This window comes from Felis catus, chromosome A2 (assembly GCF_018350175.1).
Source record: "Felis catus isolate Fca126 chromosome A2, F.catus_Fca126_mat1.0, whole genome shotgun sequence".
Lineage (NCBI taxonomy): Eukaryota > Metazoa > Chordata > Mammalia > Carnivora > Felidae > Felis > Felis catus.
The window spans coordinates 30,047,501-30,069,067 of NC_058369.1; the positions used below are offsets into that span (position 1 = coordinate 30,047,501).

The 21,567-nt window shown below is 44.3% G+C and overlaps 1 protein-coding gene across 28 annotated transcripts in view; it reads right to left on the reverse strand.

Annotated features, from left to right (window-relative positions):
• CADPS (calcium dependent secretion activator) overlaps window positions 1-21,567 on the reverse strand; it is a 478,503-nt gene that overhangs the window by 40,707 nt on the left and 416,229 nt on the right. For all 28 annotated transcript variants that reach the window (XM_045051795.1, XM_045051797.1, XM_045051798.1 and 25 more), the window contains one exon: window positions 5,990-6,022. In XM_045051795.1, the coding sequence (XP_044907730.1) occupies window positions 5,990-6,022 (33 nt within the window). The remainder of the gene's footprint in view (window positions 1-5,989; window positions 6,023-21,567) is intronic.

Here is a 21,567-nt window from a genome sequence, read left to right on the forward strand (position 1 = left end):
ACAATGTAATATGGGTCATCAGGAGAGCTGCAACAAACCGCTTAAATTTCCACAGTAGACATGTATGTTTGCTAATAACTAAACAAGATTAGTTTTCATTACTGTGATTTACCTTAGATCACAAAGTATCATTTCTCTACAAGACGGGACTGTCAGCCACTGCAAATTGAAGTTAGTTAACACTTCTGTGTAATTTCCAGGGTGAAAATGAGGAAGGTTTGGAAACAGTAGGACTGTATTTTTTTTTTTTTCATGATACAAAGCAAACAATTATCAAGGAAAGGGCCAATGCTTTGGCCCCTGGGATGCTAGTAACATTTCTTAACACCTGCTGGAACAATGACAAGGTATTAATTTGAAAAACAATGAGGACAATCCAAAGCCACAGTAGTCAACTGTTACACTTTCAAGCAATTTTCAGTGAATGGATTGAGCAGGTTCCGTGATGGTCCTATAATTGTGGCAGTTTTATGATACGAAACAATAGAGGTTCTCCAATGAGATGTAAGTGATACATATCAGTTCTAAACTGGCACCTCGCTAGGCTCCTTCTCTCCCTTTGGCAGCCACACATCAAAGGGCATTCTCAGTAGGGATGGGGACCCCCCCACTTGGGGGACTTGAGAAACTTATTAGTATTGTTTCCATTTCTTCCCTGGTGATCCTGGAGGCAGATATGGCCTTTTCCTGGACTCATGCAGCCACCTTAGAGCTAAGATTCAAAGCTCAATTCAGCAGCCCTGTTAGTAACCGGCAACGTTAGTAACCTATAAGATGGCTATTTTCACCCACTCCTCTTTCCACAAAATTTGCTGTCGTCAAAGGGCGTTTCATTTAAGTTTTAAAAACTTTGACCAAAAAAAAAAAAAAAAAATCAGGGTGGTTTATCTTACCTAGGTAGTTAAAAAGCTCCATGGTTCTCTACCTTTTGACCCTTCTTTTTCTTTATCACGTGTACCAATAGCTGACATTTACTATATATCTGCTTGTTTGCTCTCACTAGAACACAACTCCACAAATATAGGGGCTTTATTTGATCTATTTTCTATTGTATCCTCAGCACACAGAATGATGCCTGGCACAGAGTAGGTGCTCAGTAAATATATGCTGAATGAACAAACCCGTGAATGAATAAGCCCCTTCCCCACATCTTTTTTTTTTTTTTTTTTGAGCTCTTTGGTCACACTACCTGGATTTTTATTATATTCCCCCACCAACTGGAACTTGCGAACATCATTTAAATTTCTCTGGGTCTTAGTTACACCATCTGTAAAATGGGATTAATAGTAGCTCTCCTACTTACCTTCAAGGGTTGTTATAAAATAATGTAGGTCAAGATACCATAAAAGCCAAAAATTGATATACAAACATGAGCCACTATGACTCTGTTCCCCCACCCTGCCCCACAATATTGTATCACTTCATAGCCTTACCCACCTTTGGAATCTACTTTGGAACCAAGAAGAAAAACGGGGCTTGAGAGAAACCAACATCAAAATAAAGACGATACAGTCTCTGTGTGCCAATGTATACAGTGTTCTTATCATACAGTCCCCAGGCCTCCACTCACCACCTTCTTCCTTTCTCACCAGCTTTACATCCAAAGCCAACAAGTCTGTCTCCCTTCCTTCAGTGGACCAGGAAGGGGCAACTGTTTGAAACGGGTGGGCTGATAACAGAGTGCCGTCACTTTTCCTGACGCCCTTAGCAAACTGCAGCACCAGACAGGTAGACCCAGCAACCACTGGGGTCTGGGACTATCAAGGGCAGAGGTAAGCTGCCTCTATACCTCTGGAGGCCCTGTGGGTAGCAGGTCACTACGTGGCTACGGGGGAAAGACAGTCACAGTGGTGATCCTTTGTCATTGAGGGAGGGTTGAAGTACAGTTTTCTGTTGACACAGGCAGAGAAGGATGTGTAATGAAGTCTAGGTAGATTTCCAACCAAAATGGTTAAAAGAAAGACTGTTCACAGACAAGCTAACTTGCAGTTGTACATGGAAAATATTCTTGGCTAAATGACTGATGCTATTAGATAAATGAGGCTTTATAACATATTGCTTTCCTTTCCTTTTTTTTTTTTTTAACATTTATTCACCTTTGAGAGACAGAGACACAGCACGAGTGTGGGGGAGGGCAGAGAGAGAGGGAGACACAGAATCCGAAGCAGGCTCCTGGCTCTGAGCTGTCAGCACAGGGCCGGATGAGGGGCTCAAACCCACAAACCATGAGGCCGCTTGACTGAGCCACCCAGGCGCCCCTATACCATATTGCTTTCTACACACAGTGGGAAAAGCTTCAGATGATGGTGTTTAGTATCTCGTACATTGTTTATTTCAAATATGGCTTGGACAGGCCGAGGATGGAGATTTTAGCAAACGTATAAAACAAACAAATAATCTCTGTAGAGTTGACTCCCTCCACCTGTGGAAGGTATCATTTGTGAAGAAGCCACTCTGTGGCTTAGGAAAAATAGGACATTTTAATCATAGCTTGCCCCTACCAGGTACTTCTGAGCTTGAAAACAAATTCAAATTTTCAGTAACTTAAGCAAGCCCTAATTAGAAATGCAAATCTGTCATGTATATTCGGAAGGGTCAAATACTACATCTAAGACAAAGAGATAGGCTTTGGGGATTACGCAATGTTTTGAATGGTAACAGCACTTCTCTCCATTAGTGCGGATAATTAAGAGACAAATCTCTAATGTAACTAACTACTAGTCCCCACAAGGAACTAAACCAATAAACCATGTGCCAAAAACCTCACAGGGCAACACAGATGAACTCGGAGACTTCAGAGCCAGAAACACCTTGGAAGATGATTTCACTCAGGGTTCTTAACCCTGGCTGCAAATGAGAAGGATCTGGGGAGCTTTGGGCAATACTATCACCAAGACCCCTCACTCCAGAAATTGTTTTAATTTGGCAAGCAACCTGGCGCTAATGCTCGTAAGGGCTCCCCAGGTGTTTCCAATATGTAGCCAAGATCCAGACTCATGGGTTTAGCCCACTGGTTCCCAAACCTGCCCTCTCCCAGATCAGCTCTTTGGAAAGAGATTTCCAGGCTCCGCACCCCTCCCCCCCTCCCCGCGAACTATTGAAGCAGAATCTCTGGACACAAGGGGCCTGAAATCTCTACTTAAAAAAAAACAAAAGACAACACCCCCCTCCCCAAACACTGCCAAGTATTAACGCTGCACATTCTGGGGTGAGGACACGTGATTTAATAGGTGATCGTCCCCGGTGTGCCAGGACACTGGCTCTTCAAAACAGAAGACAGAAACAACAGAACAAAACAGCAAACCTTGACTGGTTACGCCTGCCAATCTCCACGGTGTAACTATTCCCTCCTTGGCTGAGTTCAAGCTACCCATGTGCCCCGACTGAAGGCAGAGTTGGAAAAACATGCACACAACTGACTCCTGGAAGGCAGGGCTAGCAGGCTTTCCGGAGTCAAACTGCTGGCACTTAAACCCTCACGCCCTGATTTACTAGCAGGTGATGCTGGACTTGCTCTTAACCTCCCTGTGCCTCACTTTCCTCACCTGTGAAGCAGGGTGATCCCATTTCCCTCCCATAGGGTTGTTTGGAAAAGCACACGATTACTGTAATTTACCATATGTAAACATGCACAGACAGTACGCCTGTGTATTCTGTGCTATTATTTTCCATAACATTGTTTATTTACTAAAACACAATAGTCTTGCTATGATATTATGTGCTATAAAAATAGATGTTCATCAACTTGATTTTAAAGGGTATCCTTGTCCTGAGCCATAACAATTGGTGAAATCATGGGTTTGATGTGCTAACCACATTTTTTTCTAATACTCCTTAAATAATTACTCAATTATCCCAATAAAGATGTCGGTCTGTGCACGAACTAAAATCATCTTGCAGATGGCATAGTGTTTAAGGGGACTGGTTTAAATCTCAGCTCTGCCACTTACCAGCGGTGGGACCCTGAGCAAATGACCATCTCTGCGCCTCAGCTTCCTCATCTTTAAACATTTGAAGTGCTTACCTTAGAACAGTGCTTAGCACACAGGGAACACTTTATGAGGCTTGGCTGCAATTGCAATTATTATTATATTATGTATCAGCAGTGGCAAACGTACCACAGTTTGGAACACGTTGCATCATTTTCTTCTGTCTCCCTAGAGGGTGCAAATTCTGCTAATTCACTTTTGTTCCCTTTCCTGTAGATGTAGAGCCTTCCCCCCCCCCCCCCCCCCTTAGCTTTACAATAAATCTAAACCTGGTCTGTAGGAATTAGGTGGAAACCACATGAAATCACTGATGTTTGACTTTTTGGACTCCCTCCCCAAAATAATTTGACCTCCCCAATAACTTCCGGTGATAGCGATGATTGCCGGGTCAAGTTTCTTTGGGTATTTGGAGCTTGCCTGCTGGGCACCTGTTTAAACCTCGCCGGGGAGATCGCCCCTTGACTTGGAGGCCTATAGACACCAGATCTTCAGGCTGGGTGCCTAGAATTTCAATTTCTATTAGGGCTGCAGACCCGTGCAGGTCAGGACTGCTGTCAGCAAATTCATCCTCTCTCCCTGCTCCCCTGTGCAATACAGTGCGAGCACCCCCTTATCCGCCTGCCCAGGGGCTCTGCTCCTGCTGCTCAAATGTCTAGGGAGTGCCAGGTATAGTGCTGAGAGTTCCATATATGTGTGTCATTTAATCTGCACAGCAAACCTGTGACTTGGGTATTATTACCTCTCTTTTAAGGGTGGAGAAATAGGCCCAGAGAATTTGAGTAGTTCGCTCCCTGTGAACTGAAAGTTTATACTTTGGGGCTTGGAAAAATAAATTACTTAACGCCTCTCCTGGCTGCGGTTGTGTGCGAGCTTTTTCTCTTCTCCATTATAAAGACTCTCTACGTGAAGGAGTCTGAGGTCCCTCGATGAGAAGTATTATATAAATTCAAAGCATAATTATTGATTGTACATTCTCTCATTAAACAAACAAAATGTATGCTAATGCTAGATTCACTCCAATTTTCCATTTTGCCATCCTTTGCGAAATAAGCCAATAAACGATTACACACTTAGCTTCCTGGGGAAATGAATTTAAATGTTAATATAAATCCTTTTAGAAAAAAACAAATTTTAACAAATAAGTATTTGAACAAGGAGGGCACTTAACCACGTTCAGAATGAGAAACGTTCAGTACAAGACCCTTGGTGGCTGTTGAGATAAGCTCTCTAAATTTAATATTTTATAATAGACTCACACCTCTTTTGTTAGAAATGGAGAAACAGAATCATTTTCTTTTCCCCTTTATTGGAATATATTTAAATCTCTCCAATTTTATTTTGCTAATAGGCAGGGCAAAGTCTGTCGATAAATGTATCCTGACTTATCACAGGTAATCCCACACTCCAGCGTTCATGTGTAGTACTTAACCTCAATTTAAATGTAAATTTTGGGCAACCACAAGTGCTTTATCTGTGAACTTTGAGAGCTCTCTTCATTAATGAGGTCTGCACTAATTATAAGCAGTTCTGTAAGATTTCCTTAAAACAATTGCAGAATTGACCCCAAAATGAACAAATTCAGAATTTATTTGTTTAAAAAAAAATACTGGCACCCTTGTGCAAATTTCTAGCTCACGGAGACTCCCAAGGTGTGCATACAGGAGGGGAGGGGAGTAGGCCGATAGAGAATGAACTGTACCAGAGAAACCCAGGAAAATGAAATGCAAGGCCACTGGGTTTACTCTCAAACAGGACCTCTCTTCTGGATGAAAGAAACGATACCCTCTTTTCATCTAAAAAAAAAAAGTTTTACCATGAAATACTCTTGGCTTCTCTCTTTCTGGTGATTCAAGTCAGGAATATGCAATTTAGTAGCAACTAATGAAAAGAGCATCATTAAATTTCTCATGAAAGCAAACACATACACATGTGCGCGCACACACACACACACACACACACACACACACACACACACACAAAAGCAATTTTCGAATACTCACAGGTACATCCACATATTTGGAAGCTGCCTTCACCTAAGGAGGAAAGAAGAGGGCAGAAGTGAGGCTGGTGTTGATGCTTCATTGTCCACAGCTCAGTGCTGTGTCACCATCAGTTAATACAATACACTGGCACACGGAGCTGACCAGGAAACACAGAAAGGTACTAAAAAATAAAATGTGATGTCTATTCTCTTTCCCAAGCTGTAGCTACCGCTTTGGAGAGAGAGAGAGAAAAGAGAGAGGGAGAGAGAAAAGAGGGAAGAAAGGTAGGCAAAAGGGAGAGGAAAGGAAGGAAAGGAAAGGAAGGGAGACGGGAAGAAAGGGAAAAAGAAAGAAAAAAGAAAAAGGGAAGAAAAGAACAAGAAAAGAAAGAAGAGAAATGAAAAGAAAAGAGATGAAAGGAAAAGAAAAGAAAAAAGAAAAGGCAAGCAAATATTTACTGATTAGGATCCTGTGGCTGTTGTGGGAATTCTGCATACCCCTCTGTCCCTTTAAAAAGTAGAAAAGTAACTCGCTAAACCGAAACTGATTAGTGGAGGGCTTGCTAGTCTAGAAAAGCAACTAAGGCCGCTCTCACTTCCTGTATTTTGGGTCTTTTTGTCCTGTGGCCACCGGTTTGTCCTAATGGAACCCTTGAGTTTCAGTTAGGAGTCTTAAAGAGGACTCGGTGTGGTGAGTGGGCATCCTTAACCCAGAGGGTGACAGGTGTCTGTGGGTGGGGTTGAGAGAGTACCAGAACCTCTCAAAGCCTGTCCCAAGGCTGTCGTTGTGTGTCTCCTGGTTTTAAATACTAAAAACCCCAGACAGGAAGAGCAGGAAGTGGTTATGGAATTTATTTTCAGTTTTTGGGGAGAGGGTGCGGTATATATCTGAGAGCATGGAATCTGGAGTCGGGTGTGGGTTCAAATCCCAGCTCTATGACTTACGAGCTGTGTGACCTTCGGCAAATTACTTCGTCTCTCTGAGCCTCAGGTACCACATCGGCCAAAGGCAGAGATGCTAATAGATACTTACTTTAGCAGGTGATCTAAAGGTCAATGTACACAAGGTTCTGGGACGTAGTAGGCATGGAACGAATGGTAGGGAAGGTGATCGATTCATAAGCACATCTGGCAGGGGGGGGGGGGGCTCTGCGTGCTGTGGGAAGTCAAGAATGGCGAGGTTGGAGGAGTAAAGCCTAAGGGACTTATTTCCTTTTGACTTGGCTCTTGTTCCTCGAGGCACAGGTGAGACCAGGGGGCTACGTTTGGGGTCAGAGAGGGTTTTGAGTCTTACTGGAAACTACAAAGACAGATGCACACAAAACAGTTAGGACGTCTTTCACATCACAGGTAGGGCTTCCTCTTGTCACTTGGCTGAGGCCACTATCAGGAATCACAGCTTCTACCCACAGGTCGCCCAGTAAAGTGTCCAGGGGAGCATTTTCCCCAATTGCTCTTTGCTCAAGGGTCCTTTTCAAAATACCAACTCCCAGGGGAGAAAAGCCAGCGAACCAACAAGGTAGGTTGGCAAGAGCCCAGGATTAAGAGTGGACAATTCTCAAAGTGGCAAAACTAGTTGACCCTGAGACAGTCATGTCAAGTCCCACAGACTTGGTCTCTAGAACTGGGTGATGATTCTGTGTTCTTTGCAGTGTTGAGAGCCTGACCCAGTGAAAAAACATATGAGAAAGTGTTTCAGAAACTTTAAAGGGCTGACCACACACATCGATGAGTTAATTCTTGAGAGGGCAATGCATCTGAACACCCAGAATCAGCACCAGCACCCAAGGTAATTCTTAGATTCTCTTGCTAAGGATGCTCTTAAAACCCTACATTTTTCTTTGCAGTGTGGACTGCAACTGTAATTCCGTAATTTTGTGCAATGTCTGTCTCCCACAGAATGTCTTGCTCACAGCTGTGTCTCTAGTGACTCACTTCGTACCTGGCTTAGAAAGGGTGCTCAGGGAAAATGCACAGAAGGAAGGAAGGAGAGAAAACAAGTGACCAGTGATGGCTTCAGGGTCGTTCAGGAATGAGCAGGGAATGGCCACATTGAGAAGCCATTGCATGAATCAGTCGGAAAGCCAACACTGTGAAAGCACATTCCTGCAAAGGCTGCTGGGTGAAAGGAAAATGGCCATTTGGGGCCATTAGAGGGATATGAGGAGGGGAGCCTGGGTAGCTCAGTCTGTCAAGCATCCGACTTCGATCAGGTCATGATCTCGTGGTTCGTGAGTTCGAGCCCCGCGTGGGGCTCTGTGCTGACAGCTCGGAGCCTGGAGCCTGCTTCGGATTCCGTGTCTCCCTCTCTCTCTGCCCCTCCCCTGCTCATGCTCTGTTTCTCTCTCTCTATCAAGAATAAATACACATTAAAAAAAAAGCGATATCAGGAAAGCTTTCCAGATTTTGCACAATTAATGTTTCTACTAAATGATCCCCAAAACCAAATTTCTCCTGTCCATTCTGGATGTAGAATTTAGTTTGGGCAAAAAGTTGGTTTTCCTTTCTTTCAAGTCTCCCTCACCTACAATACCTAACACTTATGCTATGTTTTTCACTTGGCAAAACACATTCATGGACAGTTTCTTCTTTCAGCCACTCTGCAAAATGAGGGCTAGGAAGCATCTCTATTGTACAATTCAGAGCACTAAAACCCTCAGAATTTATTTGCTCATAATCTAGGCCAGAAGGCAGAGATGGCAGGACTCACATGTGGTCTCCTGAACTCCCAGTTTTCCCTTTGGAACTCCCGATCTCCTCAACCATTGTAGAAATGTCTGAGGGACTCAAGCATCAGTGGTTGGGGCAGGTGCCGGTAAAATCATTCTTCTCAGCTGGAAACTGCCTCTTTTGCTCTGTGGAGTCAGTGCTTGGCAGTTGGTAAGAGTTTTGCTACAGCTGAAATGATCAACCTTTAAACACGCCTACTCTCCATTTACCACTAACATGCAGTTTCAATCCAGAGAATGACACCAGTCAAATTCTATTCCTTTCGAGGCAGTTTGGGAAGATAAGGCAAGCTGTATGTCATGAATGAAACCCATCCACTCTCCTACACACACCAGCCTTCAGTTTTTCATCAGATAACTGCTGACTTATACCTTGTCTTGTAGATCTCCCTCCCATCCCATAGTGATAGGAAAAAAAACAGCTCAGAGTAAACTGTGGTCCTATTATTTAGAGTATTGTTTTGGTGTATCATTTTTGGTTCTGGCCACTGAACTTTAAGAAGGAGGTTGACGAGGGGCGCCTGGCTGGCTCAGTCGGTTGAGTGTTTGACTTCGGCTCAGGTCATGATCTTACAGTTGGTGAGTATGAGCCCCGCATTGGGCTCTGTGCTGATAGCTCAGAGACTGGAGCCTGCTTCAGATCCTGTCTCCCTCTCTCTCTGCCCCTCCCCCACTCACACACTGTCTCTCAAAAATAAATATTTTTTTCAAAGTTAAAAAATAAAAAGGAGGTTGACAATAAGGATCCAGGAGAGCCTTCTATAAGGAAAGTGAAAGCAGAGACATCTTGCCTAGAAAGGGAGGGCTAATGTGGCCTTAATTAAGGAGCATCCATGTAGAAAGACTAAGCTTTTTCATGGTGGTTCCAGAGCATGGAATCAGGATGGATGAGTAGAATGAAGGGCCCCCAGAGAAGGTTCAAACAGCTCTCTCAGTCCATCCAAGCACTGGTCGTCTCTGACGGTCGAGCAGCTCAAGCAGAGGCTATATAGGGTGCTCTGGATGTGAGCCTTCCCCTTGTGACAGGTTACATCTAAGGCTGCTTCCTGTTCTGACTCTAGTCTCCTTAAGAGGTAGGAAGCTTTCATCAGTTCTATCTTTTTATAGTAGATGCTGAGGTATAGCAGAGCGAATAAATTGGCAAAGCGAGGATCAGAGCTCTGGTTCCTGAACCCACTCCTGCCTACCGTCAACAGCGCTGCCTTTAAACATCACATTTATTTTCAGTATCCGTAGAATATGTTTTTGCCAGCTACGTTCTGAGAGGAAGGACCAGATCCTCCCAGCTCATGAGGGCTTCAGAATTATTGCCAAGGGTCGGAAAAATTCAAGTGCACGCCAGACGCTGCCTCTAGATTAAATAAACAACAGGCCTTACAATGTACACAAGACACTTTTCCATTATATGTAGATATGATTTTAATGAATAAAACACACGTTTCTTTAAAAGTACTACCTGTTTCATAGAATTTTGTCATTCTGTATGTTTTCCCATCAGCGGTTCTAAAACGTGTATGTGTGTGTCTATCGGTGTGTGTACAATTTTTTCTTCTTTACCTTTAAATATTTTTTAAGTTTATTTATCTTGAGAGAAAGCGCGAGAGTGTGCGAGCAGAGAGAGAGGGAGGGGATCCCAAGCAGGGTCCGAGCTCTCAGCGCAGAGCCCACTACGGGGCTCAAACTCACAAACCGTTGGATCATAACCTGAGCTGAAACCAAGAGTCAGACACTTCACTGGCTGAGCCACCCAGGCGCCCCTCTTTTTTAACTTCAGAAGAAATCTTCCCAGTGAAGTGGCTAAGAGGATGAATTCGGGATTAGTGGGGTCAGAAGTCTGGCTTTGCCATTTTCTAGCTTGTGACTTTGGGCAAGTTATTTAACGTCTCTGAGCGTTCTCTGCAGATAGGACGCTCCTAATAGTACTCAAAGGGATACTGTATGGATTGAATGAGATAATCCATCTAAGAGTGTAGAACAGTATTGGCATGGGGTAGAAGCTATTGAGGGTGACTTTTCTTAGTGGTTACTGCAAATACTAGCTTATTAGTACAGGTGGAGTGCATGCACCTTGTTCTGGTGATGGTGGTGACAGTTTCACCCCTGACCCCCAGCCCGTGGGCCATTTCTTGCCATAAAAAGGATGCTGGAATCTCCCCAGGTTACCAGCAGGTATCCGGGCTGACTCACAGTCTGGTATACTTTCTGCCAATTTAGTGACCATCCTATGTACTAGAGAAAACCTTGAGGCACACAGCAAAGATCTGTTCCCTAACTCAGGATGGCTGAGTTTATGCACGAGTAAGAAGGCAGCTTCCCAGGCCAGGGCGCTCACTTATATTCAATAACACATACCTACAGCTCTCCGGGACCAAGCCGGGTCCCCAGGTGCTCTGGGACGCAGGAGATAAGGTGGGGGGGGGAGGGTTTGCCCCACAGACCGGTCTGGCACCTTTTCTAAGCAGGCACTCGACTGCCCTCAAGGGAGAGGCAAGAACTGTGACTTCAGCCAGATCTCATTTCTTGAAATCCTGATGGTCAGATGGCACGAAGAATACGCCTTCTCTAGCAGTACCATGGGCACCCACCCTCTCGCCCCTGACCGCCCAGATAGACTTTCCCAGTTCTGGGGTAGGAGGTCAGAAAAAGAAACACAAGGTAAGAGAGGCTGAGGGAGACCTCAGGAACCAGAGGCTGAGGGAGACAAGCTGTCAGTGAACAACTTGTTCATGTTCTCATACGCCCGAAGCAAGGAACACTTACTATGTACAAGGTACCAGGTCAGGGGCTGTGCTCCATCAGAAGGCATTTGCTCCATGATTCCTGGCCCCTTTCTTAGAGGATGTCTAAGTGCACAATCCCTCCAAACACAGAATGAGTCATGTCCATCCAACAACTAGTAACTATAAGTAACATTTCAGAGTGCTTATGACTTGCCAGGCAATGAGTCAGGGATACCACATTTGTTATACTGAATCCTCACGACAATACTTCAAGGGGGTCCTATTAATTATTCCGTTTTACAATTGAAGAAACCAAGGCCCAGACAGATGAACTTGGCTTAAAGTCGTACAGCTAAGAAGTTAAAGCTTGAGACCTCCCATCTCCTCAGCTGCCCATTATTCAGTAAAATAAACCAAACAAATATTAAACCACCTTCACTGACCAGTCATACTGAAGTCTTGTTTTGTGTGCGTGTGGGTGTAGACACAACATAAAATGCTTCTCTGGGAACAATGTATGAGGGATTTGAATAATTATCTGCACTGACTCAGGACAGAAGGTCCAAAACGGTTTCCCTGGCCTGAATGTCCCAGCTAATTGCCTCGACCCTCCACCTGACTTAGCGTGTGTAGACAGGCTTAATGGTTTCTCTATTGAGCTCTTCCATTATTTTTCAGGTGCCCAAGGTAATCTTTTCATTGAACATTCACCATCCTGGGATTTTCACAATGCTGATGACTAAGGGATTTTCTTCTGCCCCGTCCTAATAAGGGGACCTGAGTTAATCATTGTGTGGCTTTGATAGGGAGCACCGTGGGGGCTTAAACCACTTCTCTTGCTTCATTAGGGGAAAAAGCAACCCAGGTGCAGACCACGAGGACCTCAGGGTTTGATACTATTAAATCAATGCACAGACAAAAAAAAAAAGTGGATTAGGCCCTTTTTGCAAACAGAAATCTGGTGGGTAAGATTCAAAGATGGAAGAAAAAAGAAATCTGAACAGATACCACTGCATTAGTGACTGCCTGAGCCCTCCTTTCTCCCCATGGTCTCTTAAGAAAACACCCACCAAGGAAATGATTTATTCTCTGCACAAGCTGACGCTACCCTGGCTTGTTTGACTTCACAAGCGCTTCGAGCTGATTTCTCTGTCTTTGCCTAGAAACTGCCAACCACAGCATCGCTTCAAGGGGCTAGCAACATTGACTTCAACATTTGGCTTTTGAGATTACTGCTGTAAAGAAAACTTTGCTGTCTTGTACCTTTCTCCATTTCTCTAATCCAGGCGATCATTAGAGATCTGGAGTATTATTATTATTTTTTGCAACTTGAGGCAGTTCAGTGTGTAAAAATGTTACATAGGGCCACCACCATCCAGAAAATGATCACGTCTCTCAGGGTGAATTTTATCATCTATCACCATCCTCATGTCTAAGGAAAGCAAGGACCTCTGTCTCTCTCTCTTCAGTACCTACACTGCCTGATATATGGCAGGGGATTGATAAAAATGTGTTGAATGCATGAACTTCTGGGTATGGCCCTCTGTTCTTAGAACCCAGGATAGAGGTTTCTAGTATTTTCTTGCAGTTGGTGGTTAAGTTACAACCGTCTTAAAGGACATTGAAGAAAAGTGTAGGCAGGCGCCATCAATTCAAAAGGAACTGGTATTTGTTGCCTCCATGCAAAGAGCTGAAAGGGTCTCTTGTTCCTGTGTAGCACGGGCAGTCTGGTGCAGGAGTGAAGAGTGAGGGGGCATGAGTCCGACACAGAGACTGGCGTCTGGTTCTGTTCACCACCAGTTGTGTGCCAGGTAATTAACTTCTCTAAGCATCAGCTTCCCCATTAGAATAGAGAGAGAGTGATAATAATACCTCTGGATGGGGTGGTTGGATGAATTATTAATAAACAAAGACAGATTTTAAAAGCATTTAACATGTACAGGGAACTAGTCTAAGCATTTGCTCTGTATAGATGTGTTTAGTACATGTTAAGGATCAAATGGGTTAATGTAGGCAAAAACCTCCGCACAGGGCCTGGCATGTAGTGTGCGTTCAGTAAACGTTGGCTATTATTTTTTACACTCTCTTTTCCTTCCGCCTCCAAAGGGGCTGATTTGATTGGTCAGGTTCTAGGGCACTGCTCTGAGGTATGTTTCCTAGCTAGCCATGTATCTGCACCCTTAAATTAAGTGCTTCAGGTGAGAGGATGTGACCTACGTTGCAGTAAGAGGCCTGGCTGTCTTACTTCTCTTCTCTGCTGGCTCTGTGCCTAGACCCTCTTTCTGATTCTATTTCTTCCTCCTAGAAGGAGATCCCAGGAGAAGAGAGTGACTCTCTCTAGACTTCTCTGCATTGGAATGCGGACCCAAAGCCCAGTTCACAATGTGGTTGCTTGTTCGCAAAGAAGCTTGCCATCATTTATTTTGCTCCCTCTATGGACATACCATTTCCTCACTGAAAAGTGGAGTCTCTTCCTCTACCCCCTTGAGTCTGGGCTGGCTTGGCCTGTGACTGCTCTGACCAACAGAACATGATGGAGATGACACCATGCCAGTTTCAAGCCAAGTCCTGAAAAGGGCTGGCAGCCTCTACTGCCTTACTCTTGAAAGTCAGCTGCCACAGTGTGACCTCCCTGACACCACCATGCTGCAAGAAGCCCAAGCCATTTGGAAAATGTTGGCAGGATGAGATCCATATAGGTAGAAAGAAGTAGTATGAAGACACATCAAATTGTCAGCTATCCAGCCCCAGCCCAGCGTAGCTACCTGTTGAATGCAGCCCAACGAGCGACCCCAGTCAAAGCCACATGAACCACAGAATCTCCTAGCTGAGCTCTTCCCGGATTCCTAATCCACATATCGTGAGCAAAAGAAAGTGATTGTCTTAAGCCACTAATTCTGGCGCAGTTGGTTATGCAGCAGTAGACAACCAAAACTTAATAAGGTGGTCCTTTATCTCATATTCCCCTACCTTTATCCATTGCATGTATTTCCCTGGAGGATGCTGTGGGGTGATCCCTGATGGTCTAGGACAGGATTTGTGTATTTCTGGCTCTCCTGGCTATAAACACATTAATGACTAACCTGATTTTCACTCAATATTTAGTGATATTTGTTGAGCACATATGGGTGGGGTACTGTACCAGGCACCTTATGAATAATTAGCTCAGTCATCACTGTAGAACCCAGGCAGGCCCATTCCACCATCCCTGCTTAATAGAAGGATGCTGAGGCTCAACACGGTTAAGCAATTCTCAAGAGGAGCTGGAGTACAAGCCCAAATCTGGTTATAAAGTGCAGAGTCCTTTCATTATATCAAGTTGTTGATGTTCTGAAAAGGATGTGTCATTCTAAAACCACTTCTTACCTACTGACCACCCGGGATCTGGGAAAAGGAGAACCTATTTTGTGGAACGTGTAGAGGCTTTGGGTCACGTAGATCTTGGTTCGATTATGCTCTATCACTTATTAGTTCAATGACCTTGGGGAAAATTATGAAACCTTCTATGGCTTCTATAATCTCATCTGCAAGATGAGGATAGCAATAACAATTCAGGGGGTTCTTCTGAGGTTGAACATGTTAACATGTCAAGTCAACAGTGCCTGGTACAGGGTAAGAGCTCAATAATCTTTAGCTATTATTGGTAGTAGTGTTTAATTCACTTGTGGTTAGCTGGGAGTTGACTATGCCAAGTGTGTTCCCATCCATAGCTTATAGACTAAAGCTGGCAAACTATGGCCTGTGGGCCAAATCTAGCCTGTTGCTTGTTTTTATGTGGCCCATGAGCTAAGAATGGTTTTCACATTCTTCAGTGGTTGAAAGAAAATCCAAAGAAGAATAATAGTTCCTGAAATGTGAAACTTACAGGAAATTGACATTTCAATGTCTGTAAATAAAGTTTTATTGGACCACAGCCACACCCACTCATTTATATCTTATCGATAGCTGCTTTCATGCTACAGGGGCACAGGCTGAGCAGCTGTGACTGAGACCACGTGGCCTATAAAGTAAAAACTACTTACTATTTTGTCCTTTTGAGAGGTTTTCAGACCTCTGGACTAGAACACGCTTAAGTGAGAGATAATGGAATGGAGGCGGGAAAAGAATCACAAAATGTAAATGCCTAATCTTAATGTGACCATTAACTAGTTGACTGATGTCAGCTACTTGCCTAACCTCAGGTCCTTATTTATCATAATAGGGTGCCAGGCTGAGGGTTTTCTTTTGACTCCTTCTAGAATTAAAAAATATGTCTTTCAGATGGTACAAGGTAGGTTGGTTCTAGGAAGAATGTGGGATAGAAGTACTTCCCACACCTTGAAAAAGTTGTAAATACTCTAGTAGTAAAACAAGAGGCTTATTAATATTGTAGTATTAATAAGAGCTCTGGACATGAGGCTCCAGGAAAAATATAGTACCCTGGAAAAGGAAAAGTACTTGAGATACATAAAGACAACCTACACAAGTACCAGAGAATACAGCATGGCCCAGTGGGTAGACTTGGCAAAGAGATAAAAGGATTACCATAGGTAGCTTGTGCAAAGTATTCACCCTGTGCCAGACCCTGTTTTCTGCGTTCTTCATCCAATGTAATATTCCCAGCACCCTCTACCTGCAGCCCTCTTCATCTGCATCACTTTGGGCTGTGGGGAGGATTCACAAAGATAATATGCATAAAGAGGCACAATACAAAGATGAGGCAAACACTCAGGGTATGCAAGCTCCTAGACTGCTACTTCTGGAATGAACAGCCCAAAGGAACAACCTTTCTGTGGCCAAAGAGTAAGCCCCTCTGTGAACCTACCCTGAGTCCCGACATTTGCCCATGTCCTTCCTCAGCCTCTGGTTTTCATTTTCTTTTTTGAGGCAGAAGTGCAGTCAGAAGGGTTGACATCTAAATGCATATGGCCCCATGAGAAGTATCGTTCAGGCCAGTGAACTGGGAGAAGCTGTGACCACATCATTGATCAGATTGGAGACAGCTGGGAAAAGATATGGGGGTTTCTAGAGGGGAGCAGAGGCAGTAGAGGGAAGTGGTTGAAAGCACAGACTTTGGAGTTGGGTCACATGGGGCCAAATTCTAGTTCTTCTCCTTACTAGACAAGGTCCTTGACTTTTCCATGGCTTGCATCCCCCATCTATAAAATGGGGATAATACTACTTTTCATAGAGCTGTTGGGTTTTTAACTGAGTTGGCAGATCAGTTCCCAGGGCATAGTAAATAAGAATTATGTGTCTGCCATTATTATCCTTCCTGCTGAAAAAAACAGCTGGTTCTCAGTAATTATATTTGTGTATTAAGCTTGCTCTGGCCCTGCATTATCCAATAGCTACATGTGGCTATTTAAATTTAAATGACTTTGGGGCACCTGGGTGGCTCAGTCAGTTGAGTGTCCGACTCTTTCAGACTCAGGTCATGATCTCACAGCTCATGGGTCTGAGCCCCTCGTCAGGCTCTGTGCTGCCAGTGCACAGCCCGCTTGGGATTTTCTCTCTCTCCCTCTCCCTCCACCCCTCCCCTCCTCACGCTCTCTCTTTATCTCAAAATAAATGAATAAACGTCACAAAAATGTAAATGAATTCGAACAAAATACAATTAAAAATTCAACTTCGTAGTTGTACTAGCCACATTTCATGAGCCACATGTAGCCAGGGGCTGCTGAATCAAAGCAGTTAAGATACAGAATATTTCCACCACTGCAGAAAGTTCTATTCGACGGTACTGAGAGACTCAAGAGACATTCATAATAATAAAGGTTATTACATTTTTAAATGTTAAGAATGAAGAGATGTGCCATTCAACCCTGAGTTGACGAGAGGACAAGAGATCAGTTGGAAGAGGAAGCAGGGGAAGGAAAAGAGCACTGGTGTCAACAGCCTCCTTGGGTGGATGAAACAGGAATTAAAAGTAGGTGGGTATTATTTAAAGTTATCAAGATGCCAAGAGAGGAATGGCAATATTAATAAAACCATGACACGAAGAGGGAGGGGGCGGGGTGTAAAATAACAAAGTGAGCAAAAGCCCCATCTATAGTAGGGAGTCAAATAATCTCTCAGACCACTAAACCAAGAAATAGCAATGTAAGGACAGTCCTTGGAGCTACGATGATAACAAGAAAATTGTTTCAAGGGGCTCTTCTGGGGTCAGGGATTAAGGCTGCAAAGGGGTAGGACAGAAAACTGTTGTTTCTTTAAAAAAAGATGTTACTCTGAGTGACTGTACGATTTCATTTTTAACCCTCTATGTATTTCTTGTATAAAAAATTCCTGAAACAAGAACAAAACGAGTGGTAGAATTTTCAACATTCTGGTGGAGAATGGCATTTTGCAGGAGGCATTTGTCTCCTCTAGAGTAACTTCTTCAAGGTTTTTGGTTGACGGGAACGGGATTCCGGGTTATGTCCTCTACAAAGGCAAAAAAAAGCAAAACCTAGCATCCCCTCCCCCTCCCCCCCATACATAATCTGGATGCTCTAAGTGCATCTTGGGAAGATGAATACATTGTTAGTGCCAACCGAGGGACTGACTGCCTGGGGGAGACAGAATGTACCAGTGGGTGGATGTACTGGGACTCTGTGTGCGGGTGAGCATTTGAGCAAACCTCAGTGGCTCCTGCTTGGGGCCAAGTGACAATCATGGTGAAAGCCCCTTACAACATTTTCTAAGGACTGGAGGAAAGTATGACCCTTGAAATATATCTGGAATCATGGACAGCATGATGGATTCCCGAGCTGTGTCACCAAGGGGATGAAACACCTTCTCTGCTGGCCGAAGATCAAGGGTGTTTCTGGCCAATTATGAAGTGCTGTGCGCACATAAGCGCCATGTAAACGCCACAGAGAGGCACATACGTCATGAGGCCATCTTCCCTTACTTTCCTTTTTAAAAGGGCCTGAGTTTATAAGTGCTGTTTTTACAGATGTGAGAACTGTGACACCCACAATTCTTTATGGGTAGCTCACCGAGTGGACGTTGCTCAGAAAAGCGTGCATTTAAAAGAAAAGAGTGAAACACTGAAATGTTTAAAAATAAGGTTTCCCTCTGTTGCTTATAAATGGAACCAGTGTTTGAAAAAAATTTCAGATAACAGAAAGTGAATACTGGAGTCCAAGTCTGGACTCTCTTGCGATCTCAAATACTGGCTCTGTGAGTTTGGGAAAAGCCACTGTTTAGTTTTCTCAGACAACATAGAAATACCTAATACCCGATATACATGGTCATATACAAAAATATGGATGTATTTACCAATGACTGAATGCCTGACACCGCCTTATTCAATTCTTATCACAACCCGACTTCTCATCATACAAATGAAGGAACTGTGGCTCAGAGTAGTTAAACTGCTCTCCTCGGGGAACACAGGTAAGAAGTAATAGAACTAGGATCTGAACCCTGGTGGGTCTAACTTCAAAGGACCAGCTACTATGTTATGCCGCCCCCTATGTTGCCCTACGTTATTCACAGGATAGTTTACCGAAGTCTGAAGATAAAATCCAGATGATGACAGTGGAGGTGCTTCAAAAAGCAAGCAACGTCCTATAATGCTGATATTCACCTGTTACCCTGCGCAAGACCTCATACATCACTATCGTGTAACCATCATGCATATTCTGAAATGACCTCTGAGGACCTCTGTGGGGCTGGAGGAAGGTGGGAGAGGGCCCAGGCTTTCCTGGAAAGTGTCCTTAGGCAAGATCACGAAAACCTCAAATTGTAGGGCTGCTGGTTGATTGCACGGCTTCTGTGCATGTTCATAAATATTGATTGTGATTAAACTATTATCATAGTAATGAGGTTAATAATGCCTCCTACAGCCCATCCCACCACACTACTCAAAGTCCCTACCTTTCATTAAACAAAGAGCTGCTGGCACTGCTGGGGCGTTGGGCAAGAGGCAGGGAAGTGATCTCTATTAAGCAAAAGCATTCTGTTTCATGCGCTGATTAAGAGCCGCAGCCCTCATTAACGAGAATTGTTCGGATCTCCTGTTGCTCAGGGTACTGTGCTCCGAGACTGGGTCCAGGAAGTGTATGTTCTCATCTCTCTTCCCCCCTGGGGCTTCCGAACAGATGCCCTATTGAAGTAGACATGTTTTTCCTTCCAGTTTCCCTCATTTCTGTCCCAATCCTTCATTCCCAGAGAGGATTTCGGCAAGGCTCAGGGCCTCCTTCAAGTCCTCCCTTTTAAGGCCACTAAGACTTAGCAATGGTTGCATGCTTATTTATTATTTGCCTGGCATAAGGCTAAGCAATTTATAAGTAATTAACCCTGACAACGGAGGGCAGGATGGTGATTATCATTTATGGAAGAGGAAACTGAGGCTCAGAGAGGTTTAACAGCTTCCTAAAAGACACAAAGCTGGAAGTATCATGTGGCTTCCTTGGACCCCAGAGTCTGACCTCTTTTTTTTTTTTTTTAATTTTTTTTTCAACGTTTATTTATTTTTGGGACAGAGAGAGACAGAGCTTGAACGGGGGAGGGGCAGAGAGAGAGGGAGACACAGAATCGGAAACAGGCTCCAGGCTCCGAGCCATCAGCCCAGAGCCTGACGCGGGGCTCGAACTCCCGGACCACGAGATCGTGACCTGGCTGAAGTCGGATGCTTAACTGACTGCGCCACCCAGGCGCCCCGAGTCTGACCTCTTAACGAGGCTGTCCTGCTTTTCCATTTGTCTATTTACTTGGCATGCTCTCAGTTTAGGAGAAACCTGGAAGTATAAATCAGAAAATTGCAATTTTATAAAATCTCCAAGCAAGGGGGAGCCTGGGCTGCTGTGTCGGTTGAGCATCCGACCCTTGATCTCAGCTCAGGTCGTGATCTCATGAGTTCAAGCCCTGTACTGAAAAAAATAATAAAAAAAATAAAATCTCCAAACAGGTACAAAGACTTCTTTTTATTTGATGGTAAGTAGGGGCCTCTGCCCACCTCTGGCATTTCTGGGTTTTGCTCTGCCTTTGGAACACTAAAAGGCCCAACGGAGTGCAAGCTAGGAGACGGGAAGGACCATATCTCACCTGCGTCCCTGGCTTCTGCCCAACCTTGGTGCTAAGCAAATGAGGGCCGTGCAGTCATGATGCAACAGTCATGGTTCTGCACGAGGGGGATCACCTGGCGGCCTGATGTCCTCCGCTTCTCCCCTAGCAGCCTCGGCCTGAACTTGAGGGCACACGTTGTTTATATCACCACTGCCAGTGACAACCTATCAGTCACTGTAGGTCCGCTATACAGTGGAGAATTTGTTTTTTTCTGCTTTGTCCTCATCTCAGGTAAAGAGTGGGCGAAAACAATGGACGGGTTTTGTGTCTAAACCAGAGGTTCAAGTCGTTTTCCTTCTCTGGTCTCAGTTTACACAGCTGCAAAATAGGGCAGCGAGAAGGTATCACAAGTTCCCAAACTTCTGGCACCAACACCGCTGTCCTGATTTTGGCTACGGCCCATGTGGCGTCTGTACTACTATATTTCCTTATGTACTTAATTTCTTCTTTAAATTGGCTCACTTTTTAAAGACTTAATTATAAAGAGAAGATGGGTATCACTGCCATACACAGAAAATCAGCAGTAAGATAAAATCAAGAGGAGAAGGAGGCAAGAGTAAAAGTTCACAAAACACAAAAATAAAATGACGACATTCTAGGTGGACACGGTTGCCTGTAGGGGGCGCTGAACCCAAGGCCTGCTCGTTCTTTCTCTTTGTTACACACGAATATGTGATATTTTAGGGAAGTGTGAGAGGCAGATTATCACTCACTGGAAACTTTCTCCTTGATATAAAGATAAACATGAGAAGAAAATTAAAGAGGGGATAATTCTCTTACAATGGGATTGGTGCTATTTCATGTGGCGTTTTTGTGGCGTCCAATATCATCTCAGGTACCGGGTGGTGTATCTCCTGTGCTTGGGAAACACTCAGGGATATGTTAGTAGAAAGGAAGAGGGAGGAGGAGGAAGAGGAAAAAGAGGGAGGTAGCCACCACGCTGTTTGGGAGCCTCTGCCAATTCTGTGGTGCAAACGGTTTGACCATGGTCAGTTTCAAGCTCCCGGTGGGGCATCACTGAACGCAGAGCTGCGAAGAGATGTGGAGAAGTGGCTGTGCCCAGCAGGTAGGAACGGAGAATATTCTAGTACAACACTGGAAATGCTGGACCA